This window comes from Vipera berus, assembly GCF_964194415.1.
Source record: "Vipera berus genome assembly, chromosome: 1".
In the NCBI taxonomy this organism is placed as follows: Eukaryota; Metazoa; Chordata; class Lepidosauria; order Squamata; family Viperidae; genus Vipera; species Vipera berus.
In genome coordinates this window covers 310844661-310865814 of record NC_138202.1, presented here as the reverse complement: position 1 = coordinate 310865814, position 21154 = coordinate 310844661, and the positions used below count along the sequence as shown (strand labels likewise).

Sequence of the window (21154 nt, the reverse complement as noted above, 5' to 3'; positions counted from 1 at the left end):
ACAGGGAAGAAGCAGATAATCACTGAATGATTCTGTTTCTTAGGAGAGAAGGGTTGGAAATTAGTCCAAGGGCTACAACAGATTCATGGTGCTAAACTTTGGCCAACCCAGAGAGCTAAATCTTCATATATCATAAAGTGATATAACTTCACCTTTTTTAAAGCATGCATGATTTTCCAAAAGTGATAATAATATTTCAGCCAATTGCCTCTAAGAAACAAGCAGAGCCTGAAGTCAAAAGAGTTTCCAGTGCTGATTTTTTTCTAAAAATATACCACTCCTCTTGTTTCTCATGTTTCATTCAGTGGCAGCCAAGTCTGATAGCATTTCCCCAAATGCATTCTCTTTTGCCATTCAGTACCAGTTTTATAAGTTTTCTCCTATTTCTATACCCTTAATTCACAATTATCTCCTTTTGTTCCTTGAGAACATGCCTCAAAATTTCTCTACCATAAAACACTGCAAGATTCAACATAACCTTTGAAAATTGATTTATAAATATGTAGGTATCTATTCTTTCTTATGCATATGTTTCAAAAAAAGCAGTATCAAGAAAGGAAAGCTTCTTCATCTTCTTTATTATGAACTGCAAAACTGCTGTTAGACTTCTGCTCTCATTTTATTCTTTCCTAATCTTCCTTGTTTTTGTCATTGAGGGATCCAGCTCTCTTATCTTTGCATTGCAACTACTTTAAGTAAAAAAACAATGCAATTCTATGACGAGAAGAGAAAGAGAAGAAAAAAAACCCCGTAGGGAGTAGCACTTTGTCTAAAACTGGTTAGATGGCAACCTCATTTCACTATTGGACAGATTACTTTAGCAATACTGTAGGTAACTTCAATTGCTCTTAAAGTGAATCATTTAATTGATTACTAAAAAGAAACTTTTATTATGAAGCAAGATTCATTTACAGCAGTATACCATAGAGAGAGAGAGAAGAAAAAAATAAAATAAAAGGCAAAGACATTTATATTGCACTAAATACATTAAGGATAAGCATCCTATTTTTGCTATTTATTCATCTGCTATTAAAACATCGTGATAACAAGGGAGTCTGGATCACAATTTTGTTCATTTCTGTTTACAAGCCTCAATACATGCATAAGGTTTATAATAATTCTCACATTAAAATTTTGGACATGAGAACTTGAGAAATTTCATTAGGGTTTTTAAAAAATTGTTTCATTAGCCTCCTTTAAATTGCAGAGATAAATTAGCCTGGAAGAAGCTTTAAAATCTTTTTAATTCTGCATTCTTGCTGAAAATACTCAACATCTAAGAAAAGTTCTATTTATGCAAGGCTCAATGCACTTGTGTTTTTAAATGTTCTTTTTCCTATGAAATTATTAGCCACTGCATTTAACAGCATTAACAAAGAACTCTTTTCAAGGAAACTTGGGACACCGATTTAATTCAGCATGCTATCTATAACAGATTTGCAAAGCACCCTCCTCTTGTGTAGAGCTTTTCCTTACACAATAAATTTATAAGGAATTTATATACAGAAAGAAAATCACCTGCCTCAACCAATTTCATGCTAACTTGTGTACTGTCTTAGAGATTAGAGAACATTCTAATTGATGTAACTATATTCCATAAGTGAGAAGGTTCCTATTCTATAAAACCAATACTGAGTTTTAATACAGGTGATGGTGATGATCATGATGAAGATGAATACAAAATATCTCATAAACATTATGCAGTAAGAACATTCAGATAAGGTTAGGAAATATTATTCCAGTCAGAGAACGAATCAGAGGAATAGTGACTTACTTAAGATCACTTCACCATGGAACTGATAACATGTGAAGTGGGGATTATTTTGCTTATTAAAAGTAACTTAGAAGTTAGGATCACTTCCAGCAAAAAGTTTGCCTCCTTTGAATTTTTTAATGGAATTAATTCTGTGGAAGCTTGAATTAATGCATTCTGATAGAAATACAGTATCTTGTCTTGTCTCCTATCTTTTCTCAAATGACAATGAATGTCCCAATTTCCTCTATGATTGTCATTTCATAAGCCTCTCGAATTTCTAGAGAAGCTTTGGTATAGGTTTTGTAGTAATAAAAAATAAATGAGTAATATTTCTTTGGAGAAAATATGGGGAAAAAAGAATGAATAGTCAGGACATCGTCTCTCTTTGAAAATTATTTTTTTGTTTTCTTTGGTAATTGTCAGACAAAATATTACATTAGCTGTGGCTAATTCTTGCAAAATCAATCTATGCCTTAATGTTGCAGAATGAAGAATATGAGTTGACTAACCCTTAAAGTCAGGTTAAACTCAGGTTCTTAAGTCCCCATGCTGCTTCTCATGTGGTATGGCCATGAGGAAAAGATCAGAAACCTTTGTTTTCCATTTTTTATTAATGGTAATTTATTAGTTGTCTAAAGTCTACATTTATATTCTTGTTATTTATGATTTTCTGAAACTAACCAGCTTCATAAATTTCTATAGTCCACAACTGGCTTTTTCTGGAGAAGAAAAATAAGTTTGGCCCCATTTGATGTCACAAAAATAACAGAATAACAGAAGGGTCCTTGGAGGTCTTCTAGTCCAATCTCCTGCTCAAGAAGGAAACCCTATACCATTTCAGATAAATGGTCACCCATTTAAAAATCTCCAATGTTGGAATACCCACAACTTCTGGAGACAAGTCGTTCCACTGATTAATTGTTCTAACTGTCAGGAAAATTCTCCTTAGTTCTAGGCTGGTTGTTTCCTTGATTAGTTTCCATCCATTGCTTCTTGTCCTGCCTTCAGGTGCTTTGGAGAATAGCTTGACCACCTCTTCTTTGTGGCAACCCCTGAAGTATTGGAACACTGCTATCATGTCGCCCCTAGTCCTTATTTCCATTAAACTAGTCATACCCAATTCCTGCAACCATTCTTCATAGGTTTTAACATTCAGTCCTCGAAACATTTTTGTTGCTCTTCTCTGCACTCTTTCTAGAGTCTTAAGAAGCAATTAATTTAAAAGATATGGGAGATAGCATATAAGCCAATGCCTTACTGTGGCTAATTCTTGTAAAACCAGTCCATGGCTTAAAGTTGCAGCCAATGAGACCTTCCTCTCTCTTTTTCTCTCCCATCCCTTTAAAATACCATATCTTGGAATTTCTTTATGAGTGTAGGAATGTTTAGAAACTACGCTGATAACTCTAGAGGGTATGTTCTGAAAAATGAAAAATTTGAGAAAGCAACTATACTTGCATCCTTCCAGATTGCATGTTTGGCATCTCTCACTCTTTAAAGAAAATAGATGAACATCCTAGATCTTACAATCTGTCATAAGCTCATTGGTGCAATTTACTGAATAACCAAGATTTTTAATGCAGAGAGTTAGACTTTCTTTCTTTTGCAGTACTTTTTAAAAATAAGTATTTTATTAATTTTCTAGTTTTACAATAATAAGCACTTAATAAAAACATGTTGTCTGGGTCCATCAGTAATTCAGTGGTACATATTAACTTTCTCAGTCTAGGTACAATACTACACCATCTAATGCTTCCTCTCTTCTTCTGGTGTTATACATTTTCCATACCAGGCAAATACAATTCTTATTGCTTTAATACATATACAATTGAATATCAGCATCTTTGTTACATGTTTCTAATATTATATATAATATCAGTAGTGTCAGTTTAAAATATCTTTTCTAACCAAAACATATCTCAATTGCATTTGCACTTAATATCCATTTGTTCAATTAATATCCTGCTTTTTCTGCTTTTTAAAAAAATTGATTTCCCATCAGTGTTCAAAGTGTCTCTATTGCTTATAATTTTCTCATAATAAATTATATTTGGGCAACCAAAGGCTTCCCTTGTTCAAACCCTCTTAGCATTTTCATATTTCCCTTCTCATGTCAAAATATAAAATTCTAGTTATAAGTCTTATCTTTCTAGTTCTAATAATTCTTCTATTTCTAACAATTATCTATTCTCTTAGCCATATTCAAACATCTCTTTAATAGTATAATATCCCATCTAATGGGTCAGGACCTCTATTTTCTTCAATCTTACTCTAGCTTTCTTCCTTCACCAACTAACTTTTCAGGTCAATGCCTTTGAATCAGTTCTTCCTCTATTTTTATGTATATTGTTTGGAATTATTATTATTATTATTATTATTATTATTATTATTATTATTATTATTATTATTATTATTATTATTATTATTATTATTATTATTAATTTAATTTCTATACCACCCTTCTCCAGAAGGACTCAGGGCGGTGTACAGGGCAATAAAAATACAATAAAAATACAATATACAAAAGTTAAAAATAAGATTAAATAGAACTAGCCCATTACAATAAATAATTAAAAATTACTAATTAAAATACCCCAAACCCATTAGACCAGGCCGGCTTGTTCAAATAGGTAAGTTTTCAGATCACGGCGGAAAGAGTGAAGGTCAGGAGGAATAAGTAAGACAATTTGGTTAAGGTATTTTTGGAAGAATGCTCAGCCCATTGATATTCATTAATCAGCCTCCCTCCTTCTCCAATTTCCCACAATTCTTCTAACAGCTTAATCTTCCATTCGATTGGCTCTTCTTTCTTATCCTCAAGAGTGTTCTGAGATCTTGACAGGTAAGATGTCTTTTCTGTTTCTGGTATTATTGCCATATCTTCTAATTCTTTGAGTCTGTTTGTTAATTCCTTCCTTTAGATCCTCCATCTTTGGATCTGCTTCCTCTAATTTTCTTTCTATTTTCTGGGTTACTAGTTCCTTCTTTATAATCATTTTCTGAATTTGTAGATTTAGATTAGAAAATTGTTCTTTCATCTCCTTTGTGTTATTTTTAGTCTCATCATGAGCTAAGGCAATTGTCTCTTGTATTAATTTTAACATAGAAAAAATTTCCTTCTGAGCTTTGTCAACATTTTCTTGTTGATATGTCAAGCTGGAGACTTTAGAGATAACTGTTACAGGTGTTTTTTTTTTACCATTTAAAGCTGAGTATGGAAGATCCATTTTGTTTTTATATGTGGTCTCTATAGTTCAATCTATTTAGGGATTTAAAGAGTTCCAGTCAATTGTCATTTGAGCTCCAAGTTATCCAGCCAGTCCATCTTTAAGGCTCCCCTACGCAAATATAAGCAAAATTGAAGTTTTTCTGTCCAATGAGAAACATGTCCTTTCTGTCCAGAGAGAAAAAAGCAATTAAAAGTTGTTCATCAGTCAAAGGTTTATAATCCAAAGTATTCCATCATCTCAATCCATAATGCATGTTTCTTCTACAGGTAAATAGCTTCACTACACAGGTCTAAAAGTCAATTAGTATTTATATTTGTGATCCAGGCAGACCAGTTTCAAAATAGTTTATCATCTCTGCCACACAGATAAGCAGCCCAAGAGTTTTTTTTTCCCCTTTACCCAGCTGCAATGTAGAAGAGTGAAAGTTTCCAAGAACAACAAAAGTCTTACCTGGGTCTGGGCTTCAAGCCAAGTTTCCCTAAAACATAATAACTTGTAGTGCTGTGGTTCACCACTAGATGATGCCATCTTCCAGCTTTTTAATTCCAAACTTATATTACAAGCTTTTCAAGTCTCTTTTTTTAAACAAAAAAATCTCAAAAGCACTTTTGGTCCCCAAATTTCAAAGCTATATATATGTATTGGTTCCAAATTAATCTTGTAATTTTCTCTGTTTTCTCCCAAGCAATTAATTCAGTGCTTTTCTTTTCCTGAGGGAATGGGGTGGAAATTCCCTTTCCCTCTCTCCTCAGGGAGGATTCATTGCTTTGGGCGTTTATTTTTCCAGGAGAAAGTCTTAAAGTCAAAAAGAGAGGATAGGGTCTCACCCAGTTCCATCCATGTTGCTCGAAAGTTGCTTGTAAATGCTTATTTTCTTCACTTGTCAGCAGCTTCTGAATGGCCACATGGATGTAGCCAGTCTTTCTCCCGCCAGTTTGGAGAGCTTCTCAGATCAAATGGAAGGGCTGCTGCCATCCTGTGATCAACAGGGGTCCCCTTCTTCTTTGTCACCTCTCCGGGGTGACTTTCAACCCTTTTTAGGGTCCCCAGTGGGGCAAAATCGAATACAGAAGGCAGATCCCCGTCTTCCTGTGTCCATACACAGCAACATCAAGCTGGAAGTCTTCTTTTGCAGTTCTATAAAGCTGTATCTATTTTGCATATATCCTTAATACAGGTACTTATCTACCAAATCTTTTATGAGTTAAAGCCTGCAGTACTGAAATTAAGAACTCGTACCTGATCCACAGAAACATATGCCACAATGACTTAGGATATTATAGGAATTCTTGCTGGTTTTATACCACTTGGAATTTACCTACCCCATGGGAGTTAAAGAAAACAATTGTGAAAATCTTCTGGCACAAAATGGCTACAATGTATTTGATTCATATATCAAAAACTATTCAACCAACATTAAAGTCTTAGTGAAAAATATTATCCCTTCATCCATCCCATAAGTTCTAGAAAATCTAGAGTTAGACATTGGAAAATGAATTTCTGATTTTGATTTTGATACTGAAATGGGCAGTCTCAGTTTTCTTTTAATACTCCTGCCCTCTCCAATATTTCAGTCTCTTCTCATCCTGCTAGCATTGTGTTAGAAATGTTATTTGTAAAGGAATCATAACACAAAGTGAAACAATGCAATAACTGCCATCCAAATTGTTCTGTACAGAATACTGGAAGTGTTCACTAATAAATGATATAAAAAGGTCTTTTATTGACAAGCTGCCATTTGCTGTTTGCATTAGAAAACATCAGAAGATGATGGCTGGTGCCCCTTGATCCCAGTGGCATTCAAGTCAGGGCGATAGTGGAAAATGCTTCATTTTACTTAAAGCACTGATAACACCTCTAAATAATTAACTCAGGACTTCCTGTCTTCAATTACTTAATGCTTTTTTTAAACATCTTGAGAGGATTATAAGCAATTTATGGATTTCACGTGATGAACACATTCACCACAATTCCCACCAAGCATTTATGGGATCATGTTTCCAAAGCTTTGATGTAATTAAAAATAAGCAGTGAAACAATGGTACAGTGGCAAGGTGCAAGCTGCTTCATCTGCAATTTGTAAGGCCCTTGGATTCAAAGTCTCAGGGAAAGCTTAATGCTACAGCTTCATTAATGTTCAACTGTTGCTCTGGGAACAGCAGAGGTTTTAGAAGAAGATGAGAAAATCAAAACATAGGCCCATGGGAGCCGGAACGATGGGTAGTTCAAACAGTTGAGCTATGTGAAATAAGTACAGTTGATTTAGTGAACATCATGAATTTACAGAGCAATAATTATCACATTGCAGGAGCACAATCACTCCTTGAGATGAAAAAGCAAATTTGCCTTGATCAGTGAAAGGGGTGGGGTTCCCTGTACATTAAAGGAATGATGTTTCTTTAACCCAAAGTGTATAAAAAATTAAATATACATTGGAAGCTGCTACGGCATCATCACCCCTCCCCCATTAAATTATAACATTTACTTTGGGGATAAAGGGACATCCTAGTTTTGCACAAAACTGTAGTAAAATGGAAAATATTGCCTTTTGTACTTTTGCTTTTAAGCTTCTTAACCAGGCACTGATGCTAATAGGAAATTTTCAGCAGAACTTTTCTTCCATTTTTTCATCTGCAATTGGCTAACATATTTTGTTTTATAGTAAATAATATTGCAAAGCAATAAAGATAAGAAGATAGGATAGGATAGGATAGGATAGGATAGGATAGGATAGGATAGGATAGGATAGGATAGGATAGGATAGGATAGGATAGGATAGGATAGGATAAGACAGGGTAGGGTAGGGTAGGGTAGGGTAGGGTAGGGTAACTTTTATTGTCATTTCTTAGTGTGAGCATACTGGCCCACATTAAAAGTGTAATTTTGTTGCCTGCTCTCAAATGAAAGTACCGTATATATCTACCCATACACATACAGACATACTGTCCAATAATACTTATTGCAAAAGCCATACAAGTATTTTAAAATCTAGGGAGAAAGGCAAGAGTTAACGCAATCCAGGAATTTGTGCTATGAGAAGTTATATCTTGGATTATATCTTTTTCAAGTTTGACAAAAGAATTTTTTTAAAAAAATATCCCTGACTTTCTAATGAAAGACACAATAGTTCAAAACACAGTAGAAAGGACTCCTCAGATCTCGGGAAAATATTGCTTGGACAATCTTATTACTATTCTCTCCAATGTATTTTGTGAAATCTGATACTGCACCATAATAAAATTGATTTGTTAATTGACTTCTGATAATTTATTGAAATCTTATTACCATTAGCAGGGATTTTGTTCTCTGCAGATAAGTCAGCTTTCAGGGAAGCTTTACTTCATTTTTTTAAAATCAGGTCCTTATTAGGAAGGAATAGGAGGATTCTTAGGCATAATCCCAAAACCTCTGCAGCACCACTTGAACAGCAAGAGCATTGACAAAATCATCCAGTCTATTGCAAAAGGCAACTTTACTTGGAACAGTTTACATCCTGTGATGATAGTTTTTAGACCATCACGTGTCAACATCTGCCTATCCCAGGTCTTTGGGAAGAACTCAATAGGTGGATAAAAATGCCAAATCCTGTCTATACATCTGGCTGATTGGGCAACCAACCATATACTCCTTAAAGGGTGATTGTCAAGTTTTTGAAATCAAATAGTGGCAATTGAAATTAATCATTGTTATTCATTATTATTATACTAGGATAAGGAAAGCTTTATTAATTAAGGGTTAATAAACATTTGTAGGGACATTCAAAAATTGCTACTCTCTGTGTTCTGAAATTGTAATCCAATTGATATATTCACTTAAAGGTTTTGTTTACTGAAAGGACTGCAGTCTTTTAAAAAAAACACCAACCCAGGCTAAATAAGAAGACCAAATAAATAAAACAGTGATGTCATTTGTTTGAAGAACTTTCTATTCTTACCTGTGACTGTGTGCTTCATCTGGTCTGCAGGCCCAGTACATATAAGTCCCTTTCCAATTTGATGGATGTGGTATTCTCTGATTAAACCATTTGGCTTCTTTGGTGCCACCCAACTCAAAAGCAAGGTTGTTGCACTTAGAGGTATAATTGTTGGTGGCAGAACATTCTCTGGAATCCCTTGGACAGTGTCCACGATTACCTGAATACACAAGAATTAGCAATTTATTGTAATAGTACACAAGATACCTTGATCAATGACAATGTCACTTCTAGTTTAAAATATTGTGGTTTGCTCTGGCATATCATTACCATAGCTCTCTGTAGAATAAGTTATTTTTCTTCTCTTAGTTAATTTTTCCCCTCAGAGTGAAATCTGACCTTGAATCTAGGTGTACAATTTATCTGAATAGATTCACTGTATTTTGCTAGGTGAAAGGAACTTTTGGATGGCAGGCTGTCTTACTAGAGTACACTGCTAATTCCTTTCTATATGTTTGATGTCATGTGACTTGAATCATGAACCATGAGCAACTATTGGCATAAACTCTGAAGTCCTGCTATCCTTAATATTGTCTACGGATGCCAACAGAAAGAATTACTTGCTCATCTTCCAGAGCTAAGGATAGTTTCCTGGTGGACAGAGAGCAGCTGGTTCATCAGTTGTTGTATTAGAAAAGATACAGGTAATCAGGACAAATATCAGTGTGACAACTCTTTTTAGTTACCAAGCCAGGCAGTGCCCTATTCTTTGAAGTTCACTTAAAATATTTCATCAACCAGAGCTAAGTAAACTTCATGCCACTTTAAAAAATGGAGATAAAAAAATGACTGAATGGTAGGAATAGAGTGATGCTTGATTTCTACAACAAGGTGTTGACTTAATTGTCCATGAAAGTATTACAAACTCTGTTTCCTGCATCTTTTCTGAAAACTGCTTCTGTTTGTATGAGTGAATACTACGATCCCCACCATTTCAATATTTTATATTAATTCAATATATTCAATTTGATATGCTGCTCCACAATAGAGAAGGCATATTTCTTCAGCACCCCAGAATGGTAGTATTCAGAGACTCTGCTAAACAAATGCTAGTAAAGGCATCAGGTATCCATGCACGAGTTCTGTTCAGCAACTGTCTGGAGTAATAGGTTACTTCTGTAATAATCTATTAGTTTCTAATAATACTAAACCAAACCCTTGTTCATTCTTGACTTTGCCATATTTTTCAGGAATAACCACAAAGATGGTTAATGTTTTAATGTTTGCCTGCTTCATAGGGAAGGATGCATTTGTCTATATTTACAACTACTGGAATGGTCTCTGATCCTATTCAGCAGTCTTTCAGCTTAGTACCCAAATGTATACAGGAATTTACATGCTGTTTGGCCAAACTGGTTGACTTTTCCCATTTCTTGTGCTGGGCTGAAGCACAAGGGGGCTGGTAAATTTCCTCTGGAAATATCAAAATATATAGCCAAAAGATAAACATTTCCATATTTTCAGTGCTCTCCTGAAGGCTGCTACAACATGATGGAGAAGAAGATATGCTACCATAGCTGTCACCAAGTTACTGAAAGATTTACCTACCATGCTACTGTTTGAACATCCAGCTACAGTGCAAGCATGTAATAGATATGAGTACTCCTTGTTTGGTTGAATATCACTGGTGTCCATGAAGCTCAGTTCCTTTCCTCTGAAATGTTCAACTCCATTTCGGAGAATAATATAGTAAATGATGATACCTTATTAATAAAGAAGAACATTAAAGCCAAACAGTTGTTTGAATTAAATGTATGCCAGATAATTATATACTAAAATTCTAGAGTATTACAACAATTCTGTAACTGTAACCTGATACCAAGAATAAATAATACACTGGATGACTTTTTTTGCTTTGTTTGGATATATCATTAAAATTCCCTGAATGGATTTTAGGTCCATGCGTTCCAGTTACACTATTCCATCTTCTCCTCCTCTCTCAAATTAAGCTTGACTCCCATTTACTTTGTCTTCTTCTGGGATGCTTGGACATTTCCTTTCAATTTTTAATTAATTAATTTTTAAAGTTATATCTTAATATAGAGCGATAGTGGTCAGAATCAGTGATTTTTATTGGGGAAAAAACAAGTTTCAACAATGCTTTATAAAGCTCATAGATTTTTGTTAACCACAGTATAATATAGGAAGATGGCCTTCAACTCCACTTCAATAAAAACAGAAGCACCAACTTAAAGTCTTCTTTCTCTTCCAGAGAAAAGAAAGAGACAAAGCACAACAGCCTGGGATTTGTTCATACAACATTCACCATAATGTAACTTTACATTCAAATGAGACATTGTAAAAATTGCAGGTTGGGGAATGTCATTGAATAACATGCCAAGATGATAAGGCAGAAAAAAGTAGAACTACATTTCATTAAATATATTGCACTTTTTTTCTGGTGTAGATAAAGATCTGGAACTGATTCCAGTAATTAAAGTGGGTTATTCTTCACCAGTATGAATGAATAAACAAAACCACATACACTCACATTTCAAAAGTTTAGAATAATTTAGAAAGGTGCTTTGGAGATACAGAGGAGGGAAAATATAGCACTTGTCAGTAGAATTTGAAAGGAACTGTGTCTTTTCTGGAAATACATGGCTACCTCAAAAAAAGGAACAGCTGCTTTAAATGTTAATGGACAGATGCTATGTTCACACTCCTATGCATTCAAACACCTTCTGAATCTGAGGCCAATGTATATATACATATACAGTATATATTATGTGCATACATTCCATATATAGATTATGACTATGCATACCGATACAAAATACAAAAGCATACACATGTGTGTGTAATGGCATGTTTTATATGCACATATGTATGTTTGTGTGATATATATGATATATACTTTTTATATACACACACACATTCTTTTCTAATGATACATAAAATATTAGGGCTGTGCACTTAAGCACAATATTATTTTACTGTAAATATTTGTGTTCCCAAAACACCTTGTACTGGGTAAATGCTAAATCAAACATTGTAGTTTGCCAAAATACTGTACCATTTGGTTGACAAGGTTCCTTCCATGTTAGAAATATTACGTCTTCACGATTATCCACTTTTGTCCAATGAGGTGGACTGACACATTCAGGGACATCTTGTTTAGTGGTTGCACTATTCATTTCACTAAAATCTTTCCCATGTTTGTTCCACGTAGCTAGCCTATATTCATATGTAACATGAGGTTCCAGATTCTTATCTACAAGGAAAATGTTTAACAAGAGATTACTGTCAACCTATATGCTAAATATACTGGACTTCTATTTAGTTATATCTAATTCAATCTGGTTAAATTTCAGATTTGTGAACCCATCTCCTCATTCCATAAACTTTGCACTTTAGAAGAACGGTGCATAAATCAAAATTTCATTACACATACATGGAATAAAGAAAATTGATTTTTTTCTCTCTTTCTTGTAAAATAGTAGAAAGTGAAATTATTTAGTGAAACTTATGCTTTTAGTGGATGACTTTAAGGTGAAAGTCCAGAGTATAAAATAGGGAAATGAGAAGAAGCTGCCAATGCAACAGGGTTGTTTTGCCATGTTTTGAAGTAATTGAAGCAATAATCATGACAATTCCTTCCGAGGTAGGTAAAATGAGGACCCAGATTGTTGGGGGCAATTAAGCTGACTTTGTAATAATGCCGCTTGGGGGGGGGAAAGCCCTAATGAGCAGGCATATACATAGAATGAAGGCTACTGCTAAGCTTGTAAGCCGCCCTGAGTCTTCGGAGAAGGGCGGGATATAAATGGAATTAAAATAAATAAAAAAATAAAAAACTTCTAAAATATCTAATCTCACAAGAGGATATGAGATTTGGATAAATTCATCTCAAAGCACATAGTTATAGGATGAATTTGCGGTCATAAAATGTGTCAGTGACCAATAGCTCTGATAGATTTCAAGGGGTGGGGTGGAGGTTAATAACATTATGGAAACAGCATGGAAACAAAGATTATATATATGTTTTCAGAATGTGTGTTTAGAAAAAGAAATAGCTGCTTTAATGGTTCAAATATATATATATATATATATTAGTTAATGAGTCATCACATATTATTTTACCTTTGAATGAATATTGAGTTGGGCCTCCTGTATAAATCTTCTCCTCAAAAAATGGGCATATGCTTTTATTTTCTTTATTTTTTGTGTAACTATGGGAACTCTTTATCCAAGCACATAAACAAGCATGCTTGTGAAAGTTACACTGTCCACAGTATGTCAGTTCTTCAGTAGACATAGAACACAGTGGGATGCATTTCGATTCTTCTTTTATCTATAACAATAGTTCTCAAACCTTTGAAAATCTTTAAAAACAACTTAAATAGACATGTATAGACAATTTTATGATACACATTTGCAACCTCTTATAATGGTAGCTTTCATGAAATACTAATATCCCATCTTACTATATTTTGCTTATATCGTTTTTTTGGTTTACTCATATATTTTTAAGACTCATATTTTCAATCTTTTTATGTTTAATTAATATTTACCATTTTTGTGACAGGAAGCAAATAGAAAAGCTCCCAAATGCTATAATTCAGTAGGTGTCTACTTATAGATTGTCATTTTTATGAATCACTTCCCAGTTTTGGAATCCCTTCCCTAGAAAGTTCTGCCTGGCATCCATCTTAATGTTTCAAACTTTCATACCCAATAGGTTTATTGGATCTTATAAATACCATCTGAAACCTTCTAACTTCATTACACTTTACTGACTTACTAATTTTTAATATGTATTTCATAGCTGGCATATACATAGAATGAAGGCTACTGCTAAGCTTGTAAGCCGCCCTGAGTCTTCGGAGAAGGGCGGGATATAAATGGAATTAAAATAAAAAATAAATAAAAAAATAGCTCAGCGGGTAAAGACACTGAGCTTATCAGTTGGAAAGCTGACAGCCTGGGTTCAGGACGCGAGTGCTGCATGACAGGGTGAACTCCCATTATTTGCCCCAGGTTCTGCCCATCTTGAAAGCAAGCAAATGCAAGTAGATAAATAGGTACCACTTTGGTGGGCAGGTAACAGCGTTCCATACACTTCAGCATATAGTCATGCTGGCACATGACCATGGAAGTGTCTCCAGACAATGCTATCTCCCTTGGCTAGGAAATGGAGATGAGCAGCATCCCCTAGAGTTGGACATGACTTTACAGATGTTTTGTTTTAATAATTATTTTTGTTTTAGCATGTGATAGTTGGGACTGCTTAAAATTTCTTCGTACTTGTGCTCATACGGCCATAGTGTTAAAATGACAAGTTCCCACCCCCTCATATATGGATAACATATATGTTTACTACCGATGCAAACCCAATGCAAACTTTAAGAATGCCCAAATCACTCGCTATATGAAACAGCCATGCATTTGAACATTACTGTATATACACATGGACATTTTCCAGCCAGGCCAGAATGTTAACTTTTAGCCTTCATACTAATCTGAAGTGCTGAACAACACTTTACAAGAAGCAGCTAATCATTATTAATTCCTTTAGAATTCACTGCAATAACATCAATCATGGCAAACTCATTTGGTATTAATATGGATGTAATGTGAAAATGAATAATGCACAGAGGAGTTTTTATATTCCTATTTTACAAAAATAGTTATGAACAATGTATTTCTCTTCCCATTGTCAAATCAGAACCACCAAGAGGTTTTCTATCAATTACCTTCATCATCATTCCAGATGAAATCCTGTCAGCGCAAACATATTTCAAGGGATTATATCCAAGTCCATTACAACATTCTTCACTCTCTGGAATAAGTTCAGTCACACAGCATTTTAATGGCACTGAGTTATTCTTTTTAATGTGGGCTTTAGCTTCACCATTGAAAGCTGAGCAGCATACGATACTTGACATATTCAAATATTCATGTCTGCAACAGAACATTCCTGAAACAAGAAAATATTATACATGAAGGCAAGAAGAGGAGAAAGTGAAAGAAATTCCAAGAATGCTATAAAAGTAATCATAAAATCACCAGTATGATCCAGCTATTGAAACTAAGGAAAGACAACTCAAATTTTAATTGTCTGACAGGCCTTTGTTTAATGACTAATTCTGAAAAACTGGCACAAGGCAATCTATTTTTTGGGGTAGGTTGCTGAGAGTAACTATTTGCAGTTCATATGTCCCACATTCCATGTTCATTTAAATTTTTATTTAAAAAGTTAGGTTGCTTATCAAAAAACAAAACAAAACCAGTTTTGTTGACAAACGAATCAGTGAAAGACAGGTTTTCTAAATCATATAAAATGCAAAATAGATTTGGTTTTTAGGAATGGCCAGCTTTTCTTAATATCTATACATTAGTACTTCAGAGTTTTAGTCTAATTTGGTTTCTTCTCCAATTCATTTCTCCTCAAGGAAAAAGTGTTAGAATTTTGCTATTTCCTTTAAAAAAATGAGGTATTTCCTCTTTCTCATCTTCAAATGGTCCTTCAACATTGCAAAAGGTATCTGGAAGATCCATTGGAGGCAGGGTTCTACCAGTTCAAAACTCTTTCCTCTGCTGAATGGACACTATTATATTCAAGCCACAATATTTTACAATACTGTGATTTATGCATCTTCTTTAAAGTACTGCTTTGTTATAGTTGTCATTCTATAATAATATGTCAGAGATTGAGCATGGGATTTAAAAATACATAAATGGATATGAAACATACGTAATTTAAATTGGTATTTGTGTCCTATTCTTAAATTCTTCCTTGTGGAAGCTAAGTCCTGTGTTGTAGGAGTAAAATAGACACAAAAATAGGCCACATTCACAATCTATATCTTCAGTGATATTAAGCATTGATCAGAACACTATACAGTGCTGCAAAGTACACAAGTGTTCTATATCTCTCAGAAGGAATATTATGTTTTCTAAAATGCCCAAGTGTGTATAGAATAACATGCTTGGATTTAAAGGCAATATATGGAAACTTTGTAAACTAAATCTGATTAATGTGTTTGATCTGTCATTAGTCCTTGATATTATTGTGATTCAATATCTACAAAATCTAATTTTAGGAGAGCTATAACTTCCAAGCATGGAGATAGAGGGGCAGTCTGGAAGGAGAATAACTAAGATCAAGCCATCCAATTGGATAGACCAAAGTTCAGTTCTTCAATCCACACAGAAGTTTTGAATCTCTGTCTTGAGTATCTCCATTAACAAACAAAGTAAACATTGGGTAACCACAGCTATTCTTCTCAAGTGCCAATCCCAATAAACCATACTGAGTTAGCCAAATCAACCATTTTACTTGGAATAAGGCAGCTTCTACAGTCTTAAACCTCTGTTTGAAAAACAGGTCTCATCTTTCTTAATAAGAAGAGCTAGTGGCACAAATAAGGATTATGCCAGAAAAGTATATGGGTCTTTATTAACATCAGAGGCTCCTTGGAACTATGCCACCTGCCAAATTATTGTGGCAATAATTTACAATTGCTTTTAGGTTCCATTCCTAATTATTGCTGCTTCTCCATGTACTTTTTAAAAATATGCATAATAAAATCCATAGAAATTGATATCACAAAATAAATAATTGTGTAATAGGACCTCTATCATCAGATAGGTTTGATATTTTAAGGATTACCACACCAGCAAGAATGACAATCAGAGAGGGAAACCTGCCATTTTTTAAAAAATAAAAAAACACTAAAATTATTCTTCATTGCTTTCTTATTGTGGAAAGTATGACATTTAATTTTGCTATACATGCTTCTGAAAAGCATCTTCATTCTCTCATAAACCACATTCCTTCATAAAATTGCCTTCCTCCTATTGATGAAGTGATCAAACAGGCATCTGTGCAAGTTGCTTCTTGTTGCCCAAAATAATTCTTCAACATGATGAACCATCCATGCTCCTTTGACATGTTAGGTTGGTAAGCATGCCAGTAATTCTAAAGGAAGGAATCATCCTATATAAATGGGAGTAGGTCCAGATCAAAAATACAAAGTGCAAACAATTTTTTTTAAAATACTGTAAACAAGATCTTCCTGGGCTCCAAGATCACTGCAGATGGGGACTGTAGCCAAGAAATTAAAAGACACTTGCTCCTTGGGAGGAAAGCCATGGCAAATCTAGACAGCACACTAAAAAGCAGAGACATCACCCTGTCAACAAAAGTGCGTATAGTCAAGGCTATGGTCTTCCCAGTTGCAATGTATGGCAGTGAAAGCTGGGCCATAAGAAAGGCTGAGCGCCAAAGAATTGAAGCCTTTGAACTATGGTGCTGGAGAAGACTCCTGTGAGTACCTTGGACTGCAAGGCGATCAAACTGGTCAGTCCTAAAGGAGATCAACCCTGACTGCTCTTTAGAAGGCCAGATCCTGAAGCTAAAACTCAAATACTTTGGCCACCTAATGAGAAGGAAGGACTCACTGGAGAAGAGCCTAATGCTGGGAAAGATTGAGGGCAATAGAAGAAGGGGACGACAGAGAATGAGGTGGCTGGATGGAGTCACTGAAGCAGTAGGCGTGAGCTTAAATGGACTCCAGAAGATGGTAGAGGACAGGAAGGCCTGGAGGAACATTGTCCATAGGGTCGCAATGGGTTGGACACGACTTCGCAACTAACAACAACAACAAAACAAGATCTCTGGATGCATCTCTTATTTCTCATACAAAAATTCAATCAGGATTTCTTTCAACAAGAGTTTCCTTTAAAAATAATTAGATATAAAGATCCACCTTAGCTGAGAAGACATTATGTGATTAATGATTAACAATCAACAAAGCGATTTTATTCATGGGATTAGTTAAATTCAAATGCATGTAAATGATATCATATCATAGTGGAACCAAACTTTTAAAGCAAGACAGTTTAATCTTATATACTGTCAGACATTGATTTATTTACAAGAAATCCATATTATTAAATCTGAGGGGGTAATATATGAATGATCCCCATTCATTTTTCCATTCTAATTATACAGCAGTAGGGAAATGTATACAGTATGGAGATTCTCAGTCATACTTTGTTTTTCCTTGAAGACATTTGAAGAAGCTTCTTGGATGAGAAACAAAATGTCTTCAAGGAAAAACAAAGTTCAATTGTCTTTTGGAAAAAGCACCTTTGGGACAGCAGTAGGCAATTTGGTTCTCTGAATTCTTTGATTTCAACTTATTTTATTTTTACTATCAACAAAGGACTATACAATATATTTTTTATTTGTATCCTGTCTTTATTAGTTTTACAAATAAGTCAAGGGGGCAAACATACCCAATACATCTTTCTCCACCTATTATATGCACAAAATCAAACTCACCTGAGAGATGAGTTGGGCTGAAAGAGGGTGACTAGACTAAGGTCACCCAGCCAGCTTGCACGGCTAAGGCAGGACTAGAACTCATGCTCTCCCAGTTTTAAGCCTTGTGTCTTAACCACTAGGCCAGGGGTAGGTAACCTTGGCTCTTTTATGACTTGTGGACTTCAACTCCCAGAATTCCTGAGCCAGCATGGCTCAGCTTGGAAACCTCTCCCTTTCCCCTCAGGATGGCTGGCTCAGGAATTCTGGGAGTTGAAGTCCCTAAAAGAGTCATAAAAGAGCCAAGGTTGCCTACCCCTGCACTAGATCAAACTGGCTTATGGGGTTAGATACATGCCATGATAACAAAGAATTTTAAATATTAATATTCAACTGAAATCAGTTTTTTTGGTAACTAATGAATAGGCAACTGGAAAAAACCTATAGATGATGCTTTTGTTCATGATCATTTATGGGTTTGATGAACAGAAGGGTGGAATGTGGAAAGAAGGGAGCCATGATTTAACTATAGAGAGATGGCAAAACATAAATATAAATGCATTTATACAAAATAAATATAAATTCCAGAAGGCCAATGAGATAGGTTAGTGGGAAACTATTCCACAACATGCGGCCATAACAGAGAAGAAATTGCACTTTGCCTTGACCTCCTGATTTTATAGTATTATTTTTCCTAGGTTTTTATTATTATTAAAGACAGTATTGGTTTCCACTTGAAAGAGGTAGTCCTGGAGATACTTGGCAGCAAGCTGTATGCTTTATAGATTAAAAATACCACTGATATTGCATCAGTAAACATATCAGCAGCTGATCCAGAGCCCATAGCACAAGTATAGTGTTTATGAGCTTAGCACTGGTTCAGATGATGATGATGATGATGATGATGATGATGATGATGGAAGGGACCTTGGAGGTATCTGCTCAGGCAGGAAACCCTACATCATTTCAGACAAATGGCTGTCCAGTCTCTTCTTAAAAACTTCCAGTATTAGAGGCAGGTTGTTCCAATGATTAATTGTTCTAACTGTCAGGAAATTTCTCCTTACCAAGACATTATAAAGTGGTATTAACACTTCACGTGATCTTGATTCTGTCCCTGTTAATGCAGCCTAGCACTGTGTTGGCTTTTCTGGCAGCTGCAGCATACTTCTGGCTCATATTTAAGTGAGGACTGCAGTCCTTAGCAGTCTAATAAGTATGGCATTAATAAGTCAGCTAGAGTTTATTTTATTTTATTTATTAATTAAATTTGTTTGCTGCTTATCTCACCACAAGGTAACTCTGGGCAGTTTACAATTTTAAAAGAACAAAACAATGCAATTATGGTTCCTTTCCTATCCTTCTCCAAAATATGTGATTACATCGTACAGTGATTTTTTCTTAAACAACATGTGAGAGCACTTTAGTTTATAAGCCCTTTGGACAGGCAAAGTAAACTTTGGCTAATGAATTGTTTTGATGCTAGGACAGAAAGAGAAAGGCTACATTCCATTACAAAGAATCTCATCTTTGTTTCACTGAATAATATTTTTAGCCAAGATTTCACTCATATAACAAGAAGTGACTCCCTTTCTAGTTTCTTTGGTAAACCATTACTTCTTTAATTATTATCAACCTTGTTCCAGTGTGATAAATTGCTAATTACTTAATACCCTAATCAGCGTTCATTCTTTGCACAGATAAACTGTGACAGCGCCATTAATTTAAATAGTAATTTCACTTAATGGCCAGAACGGCACACCAGATTTTTATGCAGCATTTTCTGAAGACTGCATCCATCACTGCAATATTCTGACATAAAGATGTCTGACGTGCACTAACTCACTTAGGGAGAGCAGATGTTGCTGAGCAGAGTTTGGTAGTAATTCCCATAGTGCATCACTTCAGCATGAATGAACTGCTGCAAATTCAGAAACAGACATCCTTCTGAAACCAAACAGCATAGCCTTTGACCTTACCCTAATTTATCAGACATGGCATTTGATTCTTGGCTGTTGACACAGACAGTGTACTATGGCAGTATAAGGTGGGGTGGTGGTGGTGAGAAAAGCCTTGGTGGAGCAGTGGGCTAATGCCTCCTTAAGTAACACCAGCTGCCTGCAATTAGTGCAGGTTCGCATCCCACCAGGCTCAAGGTTGACTCAGCCTTCCATCCTTCCGAGGTAGGTAAAATGAGGACCCAGATTGTTGGGGGCAATAAGCTGACTTTGTAATAATGCCGCTTGGGGTGTGTGTGAAAGCCCTAATAAGCAGGCATATACATAGAATGAAGGCTACTGCTAAGCTTGTAAGCCGCCCTGAGTCTTCGGAGAAGGGCGGGATATAAATGGAATTAAAATAAAAAAAAAAAATAAAAGGCCTATCTCTCACTCAAGGATGATTTTTCTTTTTTAAAGGAAAAAAAAACCCTTTTTTTAACAATCAGCTACAAAAAAACAAATACATTTTTAGAAGTGCCAGCTTAGAGGAGAAAAAAGCCCATGAAACACTTTTCAATTTCAATCCAAAAATTCACCAAAATTTATTAGCACGGCAAAATCATGTAGTCTGAAAATAGTTCAAGTTAAGCCTTCAGAAGCCATTCTTAATTGAGTAATTATGTTTCAGGATAATATGTATGGATTACACCATGTAAATATGTATAGATTATACCATATGTATGGATTACAATAAGCTTTCTGTTTCAGGTAAATATGTATAGATTACACCATGTTAATCAGAAGTCTCAGTGCATTCAATTTGAATTATTCCAATGAGAATTTTTTTCACAGAACATCAACCTGCTATTTCATATACCAAACCAAAGAATCAATTTCAATTGATCTGAACTATTTCTTTGGATTTGATTATGACAACTGAACACTAGGAGAATGATGAAGAAAACACAAGTATTGAAAAGGGGA

The 21154-nt window shown here is 35.0% G+C and overlaps 1 protein-coding gene across 1 annotated transcript in view; it reads right to left on the bottom strand.

Annotated features, from left to right (window-relative positions):
* USH2A (usherin) overlaps positions 1-21154 on the bottom strand; it is a gene marked incomplete at both ends in the record, with an annotated part of 493855 nt that overhangs the window by 90354 nt on the left and 382347 nt on the right. Inside the window, 5 exons of the mRNA XM_081312822.1 lie at positions 8921-9119; positions 10508-10662; positions 11976-12173; positions 13043-13253; positions 14656-14879. Of these exons, the coding sequence (XP_081168948.1) occupies positions 8921-9119; positions 10508-10662; positions 11976-12173; positions 13043-13253; positions 14656-14879 (987 nt within the window). The remainder of the gene's footprint in view (positions 1-8920; positions 9120-10507; positions 10663-11975; positions 12174-13042; positions 13254-14655; positions 14880-21154) is intronic.